Source organism: Drosophila mauritiana, chromosome 3R (genome assembly GCF_004382145.1).
Source record: "Drosophila mauritiana strain mau12 chromosome 3R, ASM438214v1, whole genome shotgun sequence".
Taxonomy (NCBI): Eukaryota; Metazoa; Arthropoda; class Insecta; order Diptera; family Drosophilidae; genus Drosophila; species Drosophila mauritiana.
The window spans coordinates 24,214,131-24,231,630 of record NC_046670.1 but is presented as its reverse complement, the minus strand read 5'-3'; the positions used below and the strand labels follow the sequence as shown (position 1 = coordinate 24,231,630).

Sequence of the window (17,500 nt, the reverse complement as noted above, 5' to 3'; positions counted from 1 at the left end):
CGGTTAGTATCTGACCCGCTTTTTGTCCTTTTTTTCTGCCTGGCTTTGTGCTTGTGTTTGTCTTTGTTGTTGCGCTGTTGGCTTTCGCTGGATTTTTCACTCATTTTACGCCGCTTTGATGCATTTTTTCGCGTTTAATGATGGTGGAGATGGGCTGGGCTGGGCTGGGTGGCCACGGCACTGTCTATGTATAATTAAACACTAATTTGTTTGCTCACAACTGGCTTGGCTAAGGGCTTCTCTGATGCGGGTCCTTCTTACCGCCGATAGTTTGCGGTTGCCGTTGACAGTTTCGCTAGTTCAAAGCAAACACATTCTGTGCTTTTAAGCGGAAACGGAAGTGCGGAGTGCGAGTGTGGCGGTGTGCGCTTCTTTCAGTCGAACGCCTTTTAAATTTTCAACGGGCGAACGCAAAGGCAACATCCGCGGCAATGTTCTCGTCAATAATTAATTTCGGTTTTTATCAAAGAGTGAGCAACGCACACACACACACACTCGTGGCATCTCGGGAATAGGTTGATGCTTGGCAAAAGAGCGAAATAGACAGCTAGTAGCCGGGATCCTGCTGCCAACGAAACCAAACACAGCCAAGCCCAGCCCAATCCAACTACCCCCCGCTGCGCACAAGGGCGTTGACAGGACCTCCGCGCTCGCTGTGCCCGCTAAAGTATGCTATGAAAAATTCACTGTCTCTGCATTTGATTTAAATTTCCCTTTTCACACATAAGCGGCGGACATTTCACGCGATATCAAAGTGAGTTTCGTTGTTAAATCGCGTGGAAAATAGTTTTTGAAAAACGCCATCGCAGGCGGAAACGGAAATTCCTTGCTTATTTTTAGCCACAAGTAATAATCATGTGGATGATGCTCAAGCTAAATCCGCGTGCGCTTGAAAAAAATAAAACCTGGGAAATCTGCGAAAACCTATCGAGCTGATTGCACCTCGAAATTAAATTATATAAACACAAGAGCTCGCAAGCGAATGCGAATTGGATTGGATTGGTATTGAGGGAGTGGAAAGGCTCATTGATGGCGATTGCCGGGCATTAAGCTCGATTCGTTTGTTGCCTTTCAGGCGATTTCTCCGCCTTCGTCGGATTTACATTTAATTTTCTGCTACTGCCACTGCCACTGCCACAGCCAGTTGCCATTTTCAGTTGGCGATGATTTTGGCAAGGTTTACGAGGCGTTGAACATCCCAGTCGGCAAAGCGACCGAAAGCCACGGGCAGACGACAGGCGTCGGGCTTTTAATAAATTAATAATAAAAACGAAAAGAAACGCTGCTCGCAGCAGTTGGTCGGGAAATGCAATAAAATTTAACTTTTCTCCTCTCACCGCCCAGTTGGAAGTTTGAGCTCCATTAGCTGACGGAACCGAGAACGATGATATGGCGGCGAAAAGTCAACAGCCAAAAAAATACGGTTTGTCGGCGATTTTCAGCCGCGAAACAATTTTATTCCATTATTTACAAAATTAAAACGGTTTCATGGGTTTTTAAGACAATGGACTTGAGGGAAAAAATTATATCAGTTGCGCATTTTTTAAGCCACTATAAAAAGTGCATGTAATTTTCTTTCAAACACTTTTTATTAATTATGATCAAAAACTGTTCCGTTTTTTCGCCTGGTTTTATGCCACTGTAGCGCAAGTAACGAGGCAACTTTCGGGGCAATCCAGAAAATTTGAAAATTGAGTGGCATCCGGCAAGTGAAAATGGCTTGGCCCAGATAATGCAAGTGGGCTAAGCGAAAATGCTTCAAGGACAGCCGACTGGAGTCGCATTATTGCAAAATGGCAATTAAACTCAAACACATGTACACAAAGTCGTGTGTGTGTGAGCCCTGCTGTCCTCCTGTACTGCAGAGAAATGTGGATATGAGCATCATAATCATTAAACTGTTTTATAGTATGGTGTCGCCATAATTATTCTATTATTAAGTACCAAAACATTTGTCATGCCAGCCATGCCAGGAATTGCTCGCATATTTGTAGTAGCAGCGGCTGTTGCAGCTGTTTATAAATGATTAAACCTGGCCAACTCGAGAGCATCCCGGGGCATTGGGCTGTGGTCCTTCGCCCTTCGTCCTTGGCCCCGGTCGAATGTATCCTTGTGGCCTCACACAACGTCTGTGATTGTGCGGCGGTGGCCATGTCTGTGTGTCGGTGTGTGCGAGTGTGTGCCCTGCTGTTAAACGCAAACTTAGCCGCTTGGCAAATAAACATTTTAGCAAATTTACTGCCAACTGACAGCTGTCAGCTTTATAACCACCATCAAACAATGGCAGTGCGATGGTCCGGGGTGCTTCCAGTGGCATTCTGGGTGCGAGATGTGCACAGACCGCATCAGTATTTGCCAGGTGAGCGAGCGGGAGAGAGTCCTGCGACAACTAAGCACACAGCAAGCCAGGGCTCACACACATACAGAAGCGCGGGTGGGGAGGATCCTGGCTAAAGTAGCTAAGGACATACACACACACACACACATGCGCGTGTTGAAGAGGACAGGCGGCCAGGCAGTTTTGCTCACTTAACACTTCATTGAAAAACCACTTGGAAAGCCACTACACCCACGAGGGCAGAACCCACGAAATAGAGAAGATAAGGATACTCAGAGAAAATTGCTCGAAAATCGGAAATCGAAAATTTCGGGCAAATAAAACGAACAAAAGGGAATACAATTAGTAGGCTAGTTGTTCTGATATCGAAACTAAAGAACACATACTTCTTTGAATAAGAACATATATAAAAAGCATATATTTCTTTCTGTGTAGTACAACAGAAGTAAACTGTTTGTTCTGGATGGAAATGCGATGAAGTCTCTTTTTGTGTGGCCAACCCACCGCTGCCCTTTTCCTGGCCACCACCTCACGATCCCGGCTTGACTTTGACATTCCGCAGGTTAATCGCGAGAGAGTGGTCCAAAGGCATAGCCGGGCCAATTCCGCTCCGGCTCAAAGCATTCCGGAAGGCAATTCTGGCCGAGAGAACGAGCGTGCGCGGACTGTCCACTGCAGGCATGCATAAAGTATACTCTATAGTATACAAAGAAAAACAAAAAAAAAATAGAGAAAAATACACACAAGGCTGTTGATACAAAAATGAAAGCACACAAAATGCTTGACATTTTCGCATAGCTCAGAAATTTGCTACTGCTGCTGCGGTGCCTTTGAGCTGCCGTCGTCGCTGGCGGATTTGTTTCACTCCCGGCATCCCGGTTTATTACACACAAATTTGCACAAAATTATATTAAGCGGAGAACAAGTGGCACTGGACATGGCCAGGCGGCACTACTGGAATCCCCAGCACAACTGGCTTCCAGGCGAGCGTGTGAGTGGGCGGGCAGGTGGCTCTGCTGGCTCAGGTGGGTCAGGTGGTGGCGCTGTGGTCGGTGCATGCTCCGTGTTATTGTGGTGGCCAACCGGTTGGCATGGCAGCCAAAATGGCCACTTGCTGGCTCATGCGTTTGGGCTTAATGCCTCCACTTGCGTGTCTGGCTGGTCCAATCAGCAGGTGAAGTTTACAAAAGTTCGGTGGCATAATTGGGTTGATTCGCTCACCATTTATTGGTTTTCGATTCAACAATCATGGCCAGCTGAGTGTATACAGTGTGTGCATAGTGGCTCCACTCGCCGATTTAGTTGTTACAACATGTAGTGGCTTCGCCAATTGAAATGGCCAAGTGTCAGTTGCACGAAACGCTCGCAGCTGCCAAAACAAAGGACTTAACTGCTGACACCGAGGGTTAAACGTTTAAATTTCAATTAAGCCAAAAGCCCTCACGCCTGGCAACACAAACCCAAACCCAAACACACACATGGACCCATGGACTGAGTCCTGGTCCTGGCCCTGGCCGCTCCCCATCGCCACTCAGCAGCACCAGCCAACAACGTTACAGCTCATAAATTTCTTGACTTGTGTCAGGATGTGTTAGTTTGGCCGACATTCCACTCGTCCTAGCAGCGAAAGCCAGAAAAAAAAAACCACCAGTTACCAGTTCCTAGTCGTCGTGGAACGTCAAAGGCAGTCAGCAACTACTGGTGGTAACCGGAGGGGTTTCTAGTTTTCAGGGATCCCGGGCTTGGAGGGGCAGGAGCATCCCAGGCAGGAGAGCATCCCAAGTAACCCCTGCTAAGGCGGCCAGTCACTTAAATGCCCCAGAAATAAACTGAAACTGCACACAGTGTGCTCAAGTTAAGACAACTTTTGGCAGCTGCATTTGAACACTCACAAAGGGCCAAATGTTGCCGATGAGAAGCGAACTTGGCATGCTCTTCATCATCAGCAGCTGATTGGCAAGGGATTCGCTCTGTGTTTACCAAGAATGCATCAAGGATATCTAAAGCGATATCAAGATAAATCTTAAAAAAAAAGAAATAAAACAGAGAGGTATGCCTGTAGTTATTCAATAAGAACACTTTAAGAAACCTCTATAGAATTATTATAACTTTCTGCATTAAACTTATTCCGTATAATGGAATTCGCAGAATTTGTGGAAACTTTTGAACATTTTCCCTGTGATTTTTAAAGACCTGATCCTCGCTTGTTTTGTTTGGATGATGTACATTCCATTCCCGAGGCGTGGCCACAGCTCGGAACCCCTAATTAAAGTGGGTCCACAGCGGTGCAATCTAGAATTCTCTGTCTCCCGGAGACTCACCTCCACCCATTCCGTGTGCGGCGTGATTATCTGGCTGCCCACCTGCCATCGCCTTGCCCACACATATGTATGCGTGCTGCGGCTTATGCATTTATGCGACTGAACTTGGCAGCTCATTGTGGACCCTTGTTCTGCAACTCGCACTCGCACTCGTAGTCGTACTTTGTGTACTTGTTGATGATGTCCCTGCCGGTGCTGCTACTGGAGCTGGACGGCAAGGACGAAGACCAGAAGCAGGAGCAGAACATGAGCATAAGCCACCCGCATGCACGACCTAGTGAGAAGGCTCCATTTGTTTGTTTGCTCTGGCGATCCAAACTGCTAAACGGGCCAACTGCTGCTGGCTCTGCTCAGGCTGGGTTCCAAGACCTGGTGCCTCCGCCGGTCCTGTCAACTTGTCAGTTGCTGGGCTCACGAACAGAGCTGTGCCAGCTATGACTGGGTGGATGACTTAAAAGCCCTGACAGGTGCACTCAGGCACGCACTTGCCACATGCATACTCAAACTCATGCTCGCAGCCCGCTACTTTGTTGTGCTAATCCTATTGGTATGGTGTTGGCGAACTCCATCGGATACATTGTTGCCCCAGCCGGAGCAGCACATGACCCATTAATACCCAGACCAGCAAAAAAAAAAACTAAGTTCCAACTTAAAATGGCCTGAGTGCAAAAGGAAAACTTAAAGGATACGCAAACGCATATCAAAACGACTTATTGGGAAATCTCAAATTATTTCCAGTTAATCTGGATACTTAAACAATAGTCCATCGAACTGGTATAAGTTAGTGCCCGCAAAGTGGCAACTCAATGGGATCACAGTCGCACAGACAACAAACTCATTTTCCATTGCCCCTAATTGAAATCGATAAGTGGCTCGTCTTAATTAATACAAAGGAGGGTTGGCCCGTTGCCGGCAGCTTAAAGATTAATTATCCATTATATGCACACATCCTGATTGAACCTCCTCCACTGACCAGTCCCCATTCTCCACCTTCTCCAATCTTCCCTTAGCATCGCATTGAGCATTCCCCAGTCAATAGCAAGTGCTGAATTCACTTAATTGCCGACACCTTTTCATTGCCGCTGGCCAACTGAGAGCATCCTGGACCGAACTGCAGCGCATTCGTTTGCCTTTGGCGACACACAATTAATTCGTCCTGGCAGGCATCAGAGCTTAATTTTTATTTCATTAACGCAACATCACCACCCAACCAGGACACCAATTCCGCCACCACTCCACACCCTTCGCCATACCCATTCCGACCGCATGAAGGGCGTCCATGCATCGCTAAGCGGCTTTGTCTCATTCTCTGCCAGGTGCACGTAGTATATGTATGTACATAAGTACATATGCATCGCATTCGAGTGATGTGGGTGGCAAATTGCGAGCAAATTAAGTGTTTCAATTCCGTTGAGATTTCCATTTCATGGAGTTACTATTCCAGTCCAGTCGCTTTCCGAAAGCCGGGATACACAGGCCATACCCATCCCATCCCTTAGCCTTCTTTCGGGCGGGTTTATAGTGCGTAACGCCATCAAAAATAGTTAACAGCATTGAAATGCTTTTAGCTAAAATGCGCTGCGAGTCCTGGCTATGCGTAAAAAGTTTTGTTCAACTCGCAGGACGAGAATGGCGGATGGTGTCCTGCATGTCTGCCGTAATGTGTGGCAAATAAAATTATTTTAGATCTTTCGACCCAGCCAGGTGATGATATTAAACATCTTGGCAGCACTTTAATTTCCTAAATAGCCCCCCTTTTATATTCGTATAAAAGTTTAAATTGTTCACTTTTTTGCCTGGTTTTTCTTCTATGCTGCCGGCCAAATTCACAAAAAAAATATAAACTTTTATGAAATATTGCAACGAGCACAATAAATATTTGCCTGTATATCTACAAAATATTTGTGTTATGTTATACTTTTTGAAGTCATAAAATTCATCAGCACCAAATTCATAAAGAGCCTTCGAAGATTTTTTATCACAGCCGCTGGATTATTTAAGAGAAAATAATATGGGAATTTAAATACATTGATGGCGCTTAAACAACTTCGGGGTATTAAATGAAACTTTATGAAACTTTTGGGTGCAAAACGCCATTTCCAAATAACTTTGTAAGAATAACCCTTTCGTTCAACTTTCTAATGCACATGGGTATAAAAAGTCGTTCTGAATATAAATTATTTAAGTAAAAGACATAACAAGTCATAGTTGCAAAGTAAGAATGTTAGCTTATTTATTCACTCGAGCATGCTGTGGATTTGGTTTGTGGCAACATTTACTTAAGTTCTTTTTTATAGAAACCTATCTTTTGAGACAAATAGCCAAATCAAAAAGACGTGTTATGATTGCAATATCAGTTTCACAATAAATATATACCAGGTTGCTAACGACTTGGACATGCCCCACTTAAATTAAAGATACCCACTAAATTTGCTTACCCTTGGGAACGGTTTAGTGTCTTTAAAAATCTCGTTTCGGGCTGCGGCTGGATACCCAGTTGGGCTTTGTTCACTGGTAATTGCTTTTCCTTTCAGCCATTGTGTTGCCAGGATAAACGCATCCTCTTTCGCTGAGCGATTCCTTGTGGGCCGGCGAGTGGCACGCGAATGGGCGCAAGGTGACCACCACCGCAGAGAGCAGCGAAAAACTCAGGGAAAACCGCAGCACATATGGGCAAACAAAGGTGTTTGCCGAAGGATCTGGCCTTTTGTACTTGCCGCAGGAGCTGCGCGTCGCGTTGCTGGCCAACTTCAAATCCAAACTGACCGCAAAGCATTTGCACTTTGGACTTTATGCCAAGGCGGCGTTGAAAGCCAAACGAAGTCGTCGGCAGCGTCGACGTTAAATAATAACAATAAAAACCCAACCAAAGGCAGTAAAACCCAAAAACGCGAATCCAATGCAAGTAAGTAAGTGTGTGTGGGGGGGGGGGGGGTATGTGTGTGTCCAAATCCCAGTAAAAATCGCACTGTTGCAAAAGAAATTATGGTTGTTGTCGCCGTTGCCGCCGATGTTGCTGCTGTTGTGCTAATTTGTGTTTGCGGCTTTCGCACATCAAACGCCTGTTGTTGTTGTTTTTGTTGCTGTTGTTGTTGTTGCGGTTGTGGGTCAGCACGAAAAATGAAGTTGACCCGCTTTCCCGATGCCGACGCGGTGGAAAATGTGGAACAGCGGTAGCAGAACACTTCCGAGCAAATTTACATAGGCTCGGCCAAAGAAATTATGCATGCCTCTGTTGATATTGAAATGCCGAGCAGGTTGAACTCTGGGCACAAAACCACCACACCACCCAACACACACCCACACCCAAAAGCCAGCAAAGCTGGAAAATCCAGAGGCGCGACTGCTTTCACTTTTCGGTCAGAATCGCCATTTGCAGGCGATAAACACGTAAGGTACGGAAAATAAACAAGGCGTGGCCAGCTAGACTTCGGCCCTCTTTTAGCCAAGTTAACTTCGACGCCGACTGCGGCATGCAAATTGGATAAAGTACGTACGTATATGTATGTGTGTGCAACGTCTCAGGAAGTCGTTAGAGCGGGAAAGGACATGCCAGGCAACCTTTGTGGGTCAAAAGCAGAACATAGAAAAAAGCAGAAGTGTGCCAGCACAAAGTCAAACGCAAGTGGATAAAAAAAACAGCAAAGCAGTGTCCCGCTTTTGACCACGAATAAATCAGTGAGCGAACAATGTACGGCGAGAACTTGGCACAAATCCATTATTAACATTAACACTCAACATTTTCGAGTCGCATGCAGTGGGCCATTTACGTAAACTTGGCCAACATGCCAAGTCGGGCCCAAGACAAACGTTTAGCTAGCTAAACAAAATGAACTTTTAATAAATTCATTACCCAGCCAGTTTATAACTTCTGCTGACTACCCCAGCACTCCACCCTCCTCGCCAGATTCGATGCACATTGCTTTGCTGTAGTGCACTAGCTGACATTACGTATACGCCCCGTACATTTATGAACAATCAACTTTATAGCCCACAAGCAACGGGTGAATGTACTAGTTTATGTGTCTTAGCTTCCCCTGCTCTCCTCTCTGTTTTATTGGCATTTGCACTTGTGTGTCTGACTTCCCGAGATATTTTCAATTGGAAGTTATGTGTCGCAGGGAATTGTCTGCCCGAGTGGGTGGCATCCTATTGATGGGAGAATGTGTGCAACACAACAATTCAATGGCGGGCAACTGACGGATGTTGCTTCATGAAAAATTCCGAAATAAAGACGTGCCACGAGAATTGAATTGCAAACACGATGGATGGTCAAGAATGCAGGATCAATCATTTAATTGAAAGACAATTGAATAAGCTGCGTAACTCTATGGATTTAGTCGCTTATCGGATATAATTTATTTAATTCCACGTCCACACTTATTTTTCCATTCATTAACTTACATAATGTCCCGCAATCAGAGCCCAAGGTCAGGGGACATTTAAAAATGTGTTAGTCTGGGCAAAACAAACGGCACGACAAACTAAAATGTCCCGATTACATCTTGAAATGAAATAAATTATTGTGCACATCGCAACGAGTTGACCCAAATACACAAAGCGAAATGGGTGGGGAGTTGTGCTGGAAATGGGAATGGCAATGCGAATGCGAATGGGAAAAGCGAAGGACCAGCGACAAAATGCTGGCTGCCATTGCCAGCTGATTATCGCTAATTGTGCCCAAGGAAATAGAAATTAAACGAGTCCTTTATTTCCTAGCCAGCGAGTGTATGTGTGCACATGGGTAATTCGCCGGGCAGCGTTTAATTTAATTTGGAACAAGTCTTTAAATATTCACTGCAATCTATTTGATCGATAATTGAGCAGGGCAAGGTTGACGATTTGCCGACAAATTGGCCAGACCTTTGATGGATAAGAAATTGAGATTAATTGAGGCACCAAGCCAGGTGGCCCTGATTTCAATGTCAGCGTGTTTGACTTTTTTATGATGAGGCATTCGAGTTGCTTTGGGCAACGTTATTTCCTTAGAAAAAAATCTAAAATAAATATGCCTCAAGTAGGCGATGAAATTTAAATCACTACCTTTTGATATCCAAATCGGACGTTCGTCGGCATTTTACATCCGTCTAACCAACAGAAACATTCGCATCCAGAAAAATTTTACAAAATTTCGGTATTACGTAAAATGATAGGCATTCAAAAAAAGCGACCAGCCGCCGGAGACTACGTAGTGCCAAACAATTCGGCTCTAAATCTGCAGAATAGGCCCAGTATCTACGATCAAACGCCCAACCAAATGGAGAAGACCGCCAAGTGCCGCTACTGCGAGAACATGGCCAAGAACTTTCTCTACCTGGAGAGCCTGATACGGAACAACAAGGATAACGACAAGAACAACAAGTGCAACTTGTGCAACTCGTCGCTGAAGTACTTGGAGTATGTCAACCGCAATATTCGCCAGGTTTTCGGCAACTTCGATTCAATTGTCCAGGCGGATCGTGCTCTGCAATCCAAGCCGGCCATGATGCCCAAATACTCGGTGGGCCCGGCTCCGGAAAAGGCTGATCTGCGCTCCAAGGGTGGTGCCATTGTCTCCCAGCAAAGGTCGGCCAAAAGCCTCAAGTCCAGCCTAAAATCCCTCAAATCCAAGACCAAGGAGAAGAGCCAGAAGTCATTGAAGACGCTTAAATCGCGTAAATCTGCCAAATCACTCAAGTCCTCCAGGTCCACGAAGTCGAGCAAATCGCAGAAGTCATCCCTCAAGAAAATTCCAACCAAACCGAAGAGCGCGAGTCCCAAGAGCCAAATCAGCCATGGCAAGATGATATTGAAGCGCAAATTCCGGAACAAGATGGCTGGCAAGTTGGGCGGCAACAAAGTGGTACGCAGTGTCAGTCAGTACCGCGCCCTGGGTTCCGCCCGCTCCAAAATCTCGAAGGGATCTAGCCACAAGAGGCTGATCAAGCAGCGGTCCACCGCTCCACCGACCAGCATCAACTGGCAGCTCCTCAAACGAAACCTGCCCAAGCGGCCCAATCCAGTGAAGTAGGGGAAAAGATGACCGGCGATCGGCAGATTGTCCTAAAATCCAATGTGTCCAGACCAAAACTATCTCGTTTGTCAAAATTCTTCAAGTGATCTTTGCATGAATAAACTCAACACATAGTTTAATAAAAACTTTTTATATTGTACAAGCGACCTTTTTATAAAAATATTTCATCAAATCACTATGCATTTCAAGTGTCAGGATTTATTTTGACAAAATCGCTTAAAGTTAAATTTAATGTTTTATAAAAGGAAAGTCTCATTGCTTTCCCCTTTTTTTTTTGAATTCACCACGTTTGAGATATTCAGCAGGTTGTCCCTTTTATAATGTATAATTTAAATATTTTGAAAAATTATGCAGCATGCCGCAGAGTCGTGTCGCCGGGGAGTCCTTTTGAGTCCTTTTTTTGTTTGGTCCTCTGGCTTTGAATCGCTGAAACTGTTGTTGGCGTCGGCGCTCTTTTAATTGTTGCAAATATTATTTTTATTTCGAGTGTTGACAAGCACGCAATTAGCGTCCCTTAAATGTTCCAACCCAAAACCAAAAAAAAAAATCCTGACTGACCCCGTTTGCTTAAAGAATTTTTGCGTAGAGGTCGCAGGCCAAACGGTCAAATGGGCGACCTAGCTTCAATTTTCATTTAACGACCGGACGACAGCGCCCAAATATTTTCACAATTTAAATGCAAGTGGATTGCGGCGATGGATGGGTTGAACAAGGAGGGGAGGCGCTAAGTGGGTGGTTGGGTGGTTTGCAGCGGCTAAGCAGATTGCCAACCTAACTGACTTTGGGGCCGCGGCCGGCAGTTTGACAATTTTTCGCCATGCCCGCTCAAATATGCCGCATACGCAGCTGGGTCCCCCGAAGCACGACCCTTCATTTGTTTATGTGCCACCCATCGACCATTTCCCATCGCTTGACACCCATTGTGATGCACTGAGAAAAAGGACAACAACAGAAGGATAAGCCTAGAAATAAGTTGTTAACCTAAATATATTTGGTTATACTTTCAACTCTCTAAATATCAAAAAGCTCAAATCAGTAATGCAATTATAATTGTAGTGACAATACTTCCAACTTAGTTTTTTTTTTGCAGTGTAACAAAACTGTGGTTCGTCCTCGTGTTTGTGTGGGTGCACGCCTCGTTGACCGTTCGGATAAAACTTATTAGACACAAGTGTATTTAGCGCGCGTGTATGTGTGGGTGCTCCCCCGTGTCAGTGCGAGCGTGTGTGTGTGCGTGTGTGGGTGGGAGAGTAACTAACTGCGGGCAGTGCTGTTCAGTTGACTGGGAGCACGCATCTGCATATATCAATCGGATGCCCGCAGCCCATGCACCCATGTTGTGCATTTGAACAGAAATAATATTTTGCCATAGCCCAGTTTTGGATGGAAAGGGGATGGGATGGGTAGGGATGGGATGGTGACCCTTTTAGGAGATGGGATGGGTACAATGCTGGAAGGATAGTTGCGGGATCGGTGGACCGGCAACTGTGTGACGTTGCCGCACAATTCCTTTGTAATTAGATAACGTAACAAAGCAACAACACGGCGACCGCTGAACTTCCGCTCCCGCAGGCGTTTTACGGCCCGCCAGGCACTGGCCGTGTGCCACGCCCCCTCAATGTCCCCACGTCCTGTACATTTCCCGTGCATTTTCGTTTTACGTAAAATGTTGAGAGCCTTTTCTGATTATTTGGCAAAATCGCAACATTTACCGCCGCCACACAGCCTTGCTGCCCCAGCTGCCCCGCTGCCGTTGGCAGTATAATTAGCCGCACTTACACCCGCACCCGTACCCCTTGCCACACTCGTTCCCCATCTGGCTGCGACTGCAAAAATCCGGACTTCGATGTTCAATTTCCACAGCGTGCACACTCGACTGCTTTTTCAAGCGATGCGTTCGTTCAATTGTTGGAGCTGGATCCGATAGTGCAGCTCCCGGTCTCCTGATATTAACCATTCAACAGGGGCTCTGCTTAACTTTTCGGACCAAGGACCACTTCATCCGGCATTCCAATGCTGCCGCGAAATGAACAAAGAGACTTTACTTCTCACGTGATGTCCTGCCGCATGGAGTGTCCTCCAATTTCTCTTAATTGGCCAACTGCTGGGAAGACAAAGGATATAACGAGAGTTGATATCAATTGGACATTGTTCAATTATTGTGGTCCATGACATAAGCCTGTCACCACTATATCTCAAAGTATCCCATAATTAAGGCAAAATCCACTAACAGCCTGTTTGAAGCAGTGACTGAGTTTGTATTTATTATAGCCAACTCTATCACTTTGATTTCCCTGATAATGAATCCTTGCAGAGGCACGTCTGCTGAGAATTTATGACCATCCACCAGCTAACGCTTCAGGTTAAAAACCCTTAACCGACACCCACTCCCAACCAGCTATAATTAGGTCTCCAATTGGATGCCACTGGAATGCGCTAGCCGACAAATGACCTACAATAAGATTTAGTGTGCTCTCAGCTAAGCAGCTAAACTTAATATTTCACGTGCACTTAACCTACGGGTTTAAATGTCGTAATTTTCTCATTGGCACCCGGACACTTTCGCCTGCCGCACAGCTCCTTGCCCGAGGAGGAGCTAGCTACTCGAATGTTTTACTGTCTCAAAGTTTGTCTCAATTACGTGCGTGCCAGACTGAGTCAGCTCATCCCGATCCCATGGCATACTCCCCATATACCATATCTCATTGGCCAAACCGAACCGAACTGTACTAAACTGAACCGAATATTTCTGGTGAGACTACGGCGCATTTCTCAGCAGGGTCGCTGGAGGGAAGCGACCCGCAAGCCCCCGACCCGTTTGTCATTGGCAACTTTTTAATTAAAAGTTTCATCCGAGTAATGGGATATTTGCACTGCGAAATGCCACGGCGGCCAGCGACGATACTTGATACTTGTGCAATATTTGTGGGCGTTCCTCTTTCCGTCGCCTCGTCCTTTATCCTTCCTGTCCCCGGCTACAAGTATCTAATTGCCAAAAGGATTTGCAAAACTTCAGCCTTACATAACGTTGCGCTGACCTCCATCGCTATCTTTATCTTTATTTCGCCGCTGTTGTTGTTGCACTGCAAACTTTTTGGCCAGCGATTGCCAAACTATGCCCAACACGGGACTACGTGAGTCGAGCTAATGAGCTGCAAGAGTCACGCGCGCAATTAGCCGGGCAGGGATTTTAATTAGGGCCCACCAAGCGAGCCAAGGCGTCGCGAAGATCGGCTACTTCATTGCATCAGAATATTTTTAGTAAATGGGTCACCAGCAAAATGTATACAAAATATATGCTTTGGTAAATCCATTAATTCAATGAGATTCAACATTTGTTATTAGCAATCACAAGAGATTTACATATAAATCTGTTCTTCGATTTTCAAGCCTTCAGAGAGTTTGTGGCGCCCAACGTGGGACATTAAGTTGCCCTGCGGTGAACGATGTCTCTTAAGATAGATGATGCTGAAGTATAGAGTGGTCGACTTTCCACCAATTCATCTCTCGGACTTATTTGAATACCAAGGATGAGGACCGGAAGTAACCAACAGAGACGTGACCAAAATTAAAGAGGAAGCGCTCCCCAAAGTCGGCATATAATTCGTCGTAGTTCTACCTACATCAAAGTCCGATTTTTCCGGGAATCCCCTATGGGAAGTGTGAATATTCGTGCTGCCAAATAGAACTGAAAACTGCCAACTAACCACAATCGATTACCAGTGGCCAGTGTTTAGCGTCGTTGTTCACTTTTCACTGTTCACTGCTCAGTGTTCGCGTCTAATCGCCGCCGGATGTCCGCATAGAAATTTGCTTTCATTGTTTTTGTTCCAGCAGGCGGACTCTCGTTATATTTGCCTGTTTTTCGGATGGTGGATCCCCGATTCTGTCGCCTATTCTGCTCCATTTTAGCTTCCCCGTTTTTTTTTTGTTTTTTGTTTGAGCCCAAACTTTGTTGTTGTCAGCATTCGCTTTCAATTTCCTCATCCACTCGAACTAACATCCTTCCGCTGACTTGTCGTGGTTGCTCATTCATGGCCGTTTTCCCAGTGTCCGATGGACAGGACAGAAGCTAGTCCTTCTGGTCAGTCGTCAATCGGCAGTCGTCAGCAGTGAATCCGAATAACACTGGACCGCCCGTCCGTTTGTCAATCAATTGTGAATTGTTTATTGAATGTTGTCGTTAGACTGCACACAATGCCGCTAACAGCCGGGCAGGAGTTGTCGGTTTGGCTTCGTTTGCTTTTCCTTTCTGGCTATTTTTTCGGCACTTCTTGCTCGAAATTATTGGAACTGAGGGTATATTAAACAAAGAAATGGTCCGTTACTGAAAAAACCATCTTTTTGAAAGGTTTCTAACAGTCTGCAGTCGAAAATGAACTACGTCACTTCAAATACCAACAATTGTGGCATAGCCAAAGTAATGAGTATTGCGTGGTCTAATCCCCTCGATCATAGTTTTCCCTTTAGTTTTTGCCCACCAATTTTGTTTGTTTCAAGTTTGGTCAGTGGCGGATGGCTTAGGACTCACATTGTTTGCCCTGTCAAACGCTCCACTTAGTATTTATCTTTTTGTGCGCTGATCGATTTGGTTGTTGGGCCGGCTTTTCATTGAGTGCCTGGGCCATTTTCCTAACGCATTTCTTTTTTAAGAGCCACCGCTGCATGCCCGCACTCCCATAAATATGCCCAAATGGAAATGGTCTTTGTCCGTAATGAAATAGTGTTGACTTTCCTCACACTGGCACTCCTCGCACACATCGAATCGCGTGTCCTTAACAAATGCACGAAATTGCTTTTAAACGAGGACGACGCCGTGCAGTCTGCCGCCCAGCCTCTGAGCTCCTCGTTTTTCCAGCCCCCTTCCCAGATTTTTCCTCCACAACCCAGTGGCATGTGATGATTTGTTCGCACATAATGATTTGTTCGCCCAGCCTCTGAGCTCCTCGTTTTTCCAGCCCCCTTCCCAGATTTTTCCTCCACAACCCAGTGGCATGTGATGATTTGTTCGCACATAATGAAACTCATCAGCAGCTGCAGCCCGGAAAAAGTCGGAAAAGTCGGGAATCGGCGGGCATGGGGCATCGGGCATCGAGGGGATCGGGAGGCAAGGACTTGCTCATAAAGTACAAGCCAACTTGTTCGGATCGAGGCTTGGCATAAATTCAAAAAGTACGAGTACGAGAACCCAACAGCCACTCGGCGGGAAAATGTAGTAAAAGCATTTTACAGTTTCATTTTCCACGACTCAGTGCCGGCCACTGTCCATCCGTCCATCCGTCCGTCCAACGGTCCATTCCGTTCGCCATCCACAGCTCGGCTTTTGTGCGATTTACTTAATTTGAAGTGTGCCGGGGCCATCGAGGCATTCCTTTTAAAATCAATTCGAAGTTTATTTTTCTTGCGGCTTCCGCCCGACGCCTCTCGCCACCCAATCCCATGACCACCATCGCATATTTTCTTCGTTTGCTTTCAATGTTTGACTTGGACTGTCGCACTATTTATGCACGTCTTTGCTCCGCAGACAGCAAGGACCCACTTTGGCCCGGACATTAAGTCCGATGAGCAGGCAGAGGACGGCCAAATGGACCTGCTTTGGACCAGCTCGAGAGACATCCGGTGAAGACCTGGCCAGCGTGCCCGGCTGCCTGCTGCTATGCAAACTATGTGGAGAATAATCTCTTTTATTGCTGAAATGCTTATTCAAATATGTTTTTATATTAACAAGTTTATGGATCAAACGAGCGCAGATGGGACTTGTGCACAGCAAATAAATATAATTACTGGAGCTAAAATCAAATTGAAATTAATTCAACAACAAATATATTGTCAAATATGTGTAGAAACAATACAAGCGGTTAACTAAGCACACTTAAATAGTGTTTCACATATTCAATAAAGCATAATTCAGCATAATGGCTGCCTTTATTTCTTATTGTGTGGTTCAGTTTCCTAGCTACCACCAGCCTGGGGCAAGAGTGAATTTTAAGCTGCGCGCAAACAGCTTGAGCAAATTCATTAACAACAGAACCAGAACCGACGCCCCCGATCCAAATCCAAATCCAAAATCCCACGCCCAACCGAAAAAGGGAGCTGAGCGCCACAGTTGCGGTTGCCTTCGAAAATGAGGGCAATGCATTTGTCCCGAGGGTGCCAGAGTGGGAGGGACCAATCCCGACCAGAAATGGGAGCAGAGCTGCGGGTTGCCAAGCACTTGTTTTTGATGTGACGCTGATATTTAAAAGTGGAGTTCACATCAAAGTTACACAGCGGTCCAGAATGGCCGACATCACCGAGCCATCATCCCCATCAGCATCATCCCCATCAACATCATCATCATCATCATCATAATACGCAGCAGTCAGCAGGTTTCAAGCCAGTTCGGTTAGGTTTGGGTATGCTCTGCTACATTGGGAGCAGAAAAATGAATGGGATTGGTGGAAAGAAACCCGCTATACTTTACTCTACTTTAGTTGTCAATGCAACATAAGCTACTTATGGCGAATGAAAGTAGAGAGCGCCACTCACAACTTATGGCTAACTCTTGGCCAGGAGTAAATATTTTAAACTGCGCCAGGGCATCCCATGGGTCGAGTACTTACTAAATATATATGGCTAAAACGGGTTCCCTATGTGTACTTGCGGTAATTGCAGAGCGCTTTAACTATGCTGGCTGGGCCTTTGTTGCAATCGCAACTGCAACTGCAACAGCAACAACTTGCTGCTCTTACTTGACATATGTCAGTCACTCACTCACAGCGCTTGAGTTTCGAGGTAGTGGGTGCGGAAAGGATAAACAGGATGTGCTGCCATAAATTGCACTATTTG

The 17,500-nt window shown here is 45.7% G+C and overlaps 1 protein-coding gene across 1 annotated transcript; it reads left to right on the top strand.

Moving 5' to 3' along the window:
• The first annotated feature begins 9,683 nt into the window (after window positions 1-9,683).
• Window positions 9,684-10,814, top strand: LOC117143602. The gene has a single exon (XM_033308354.1). It carries the CDS (start codon window positions 9,806-9,808, stop codon window positions 10,667-10,669), a length of 864 nt encoding a protein of 287 aa, XP_033164245.1. The 5' UTR covers window positions 9,684-9,805; the 3' UTR covers window positions 10,670-10,814.
• The last annotated feature ends 6,686 nt before the right edge of the window (window positions 10,815-17,500 follow it).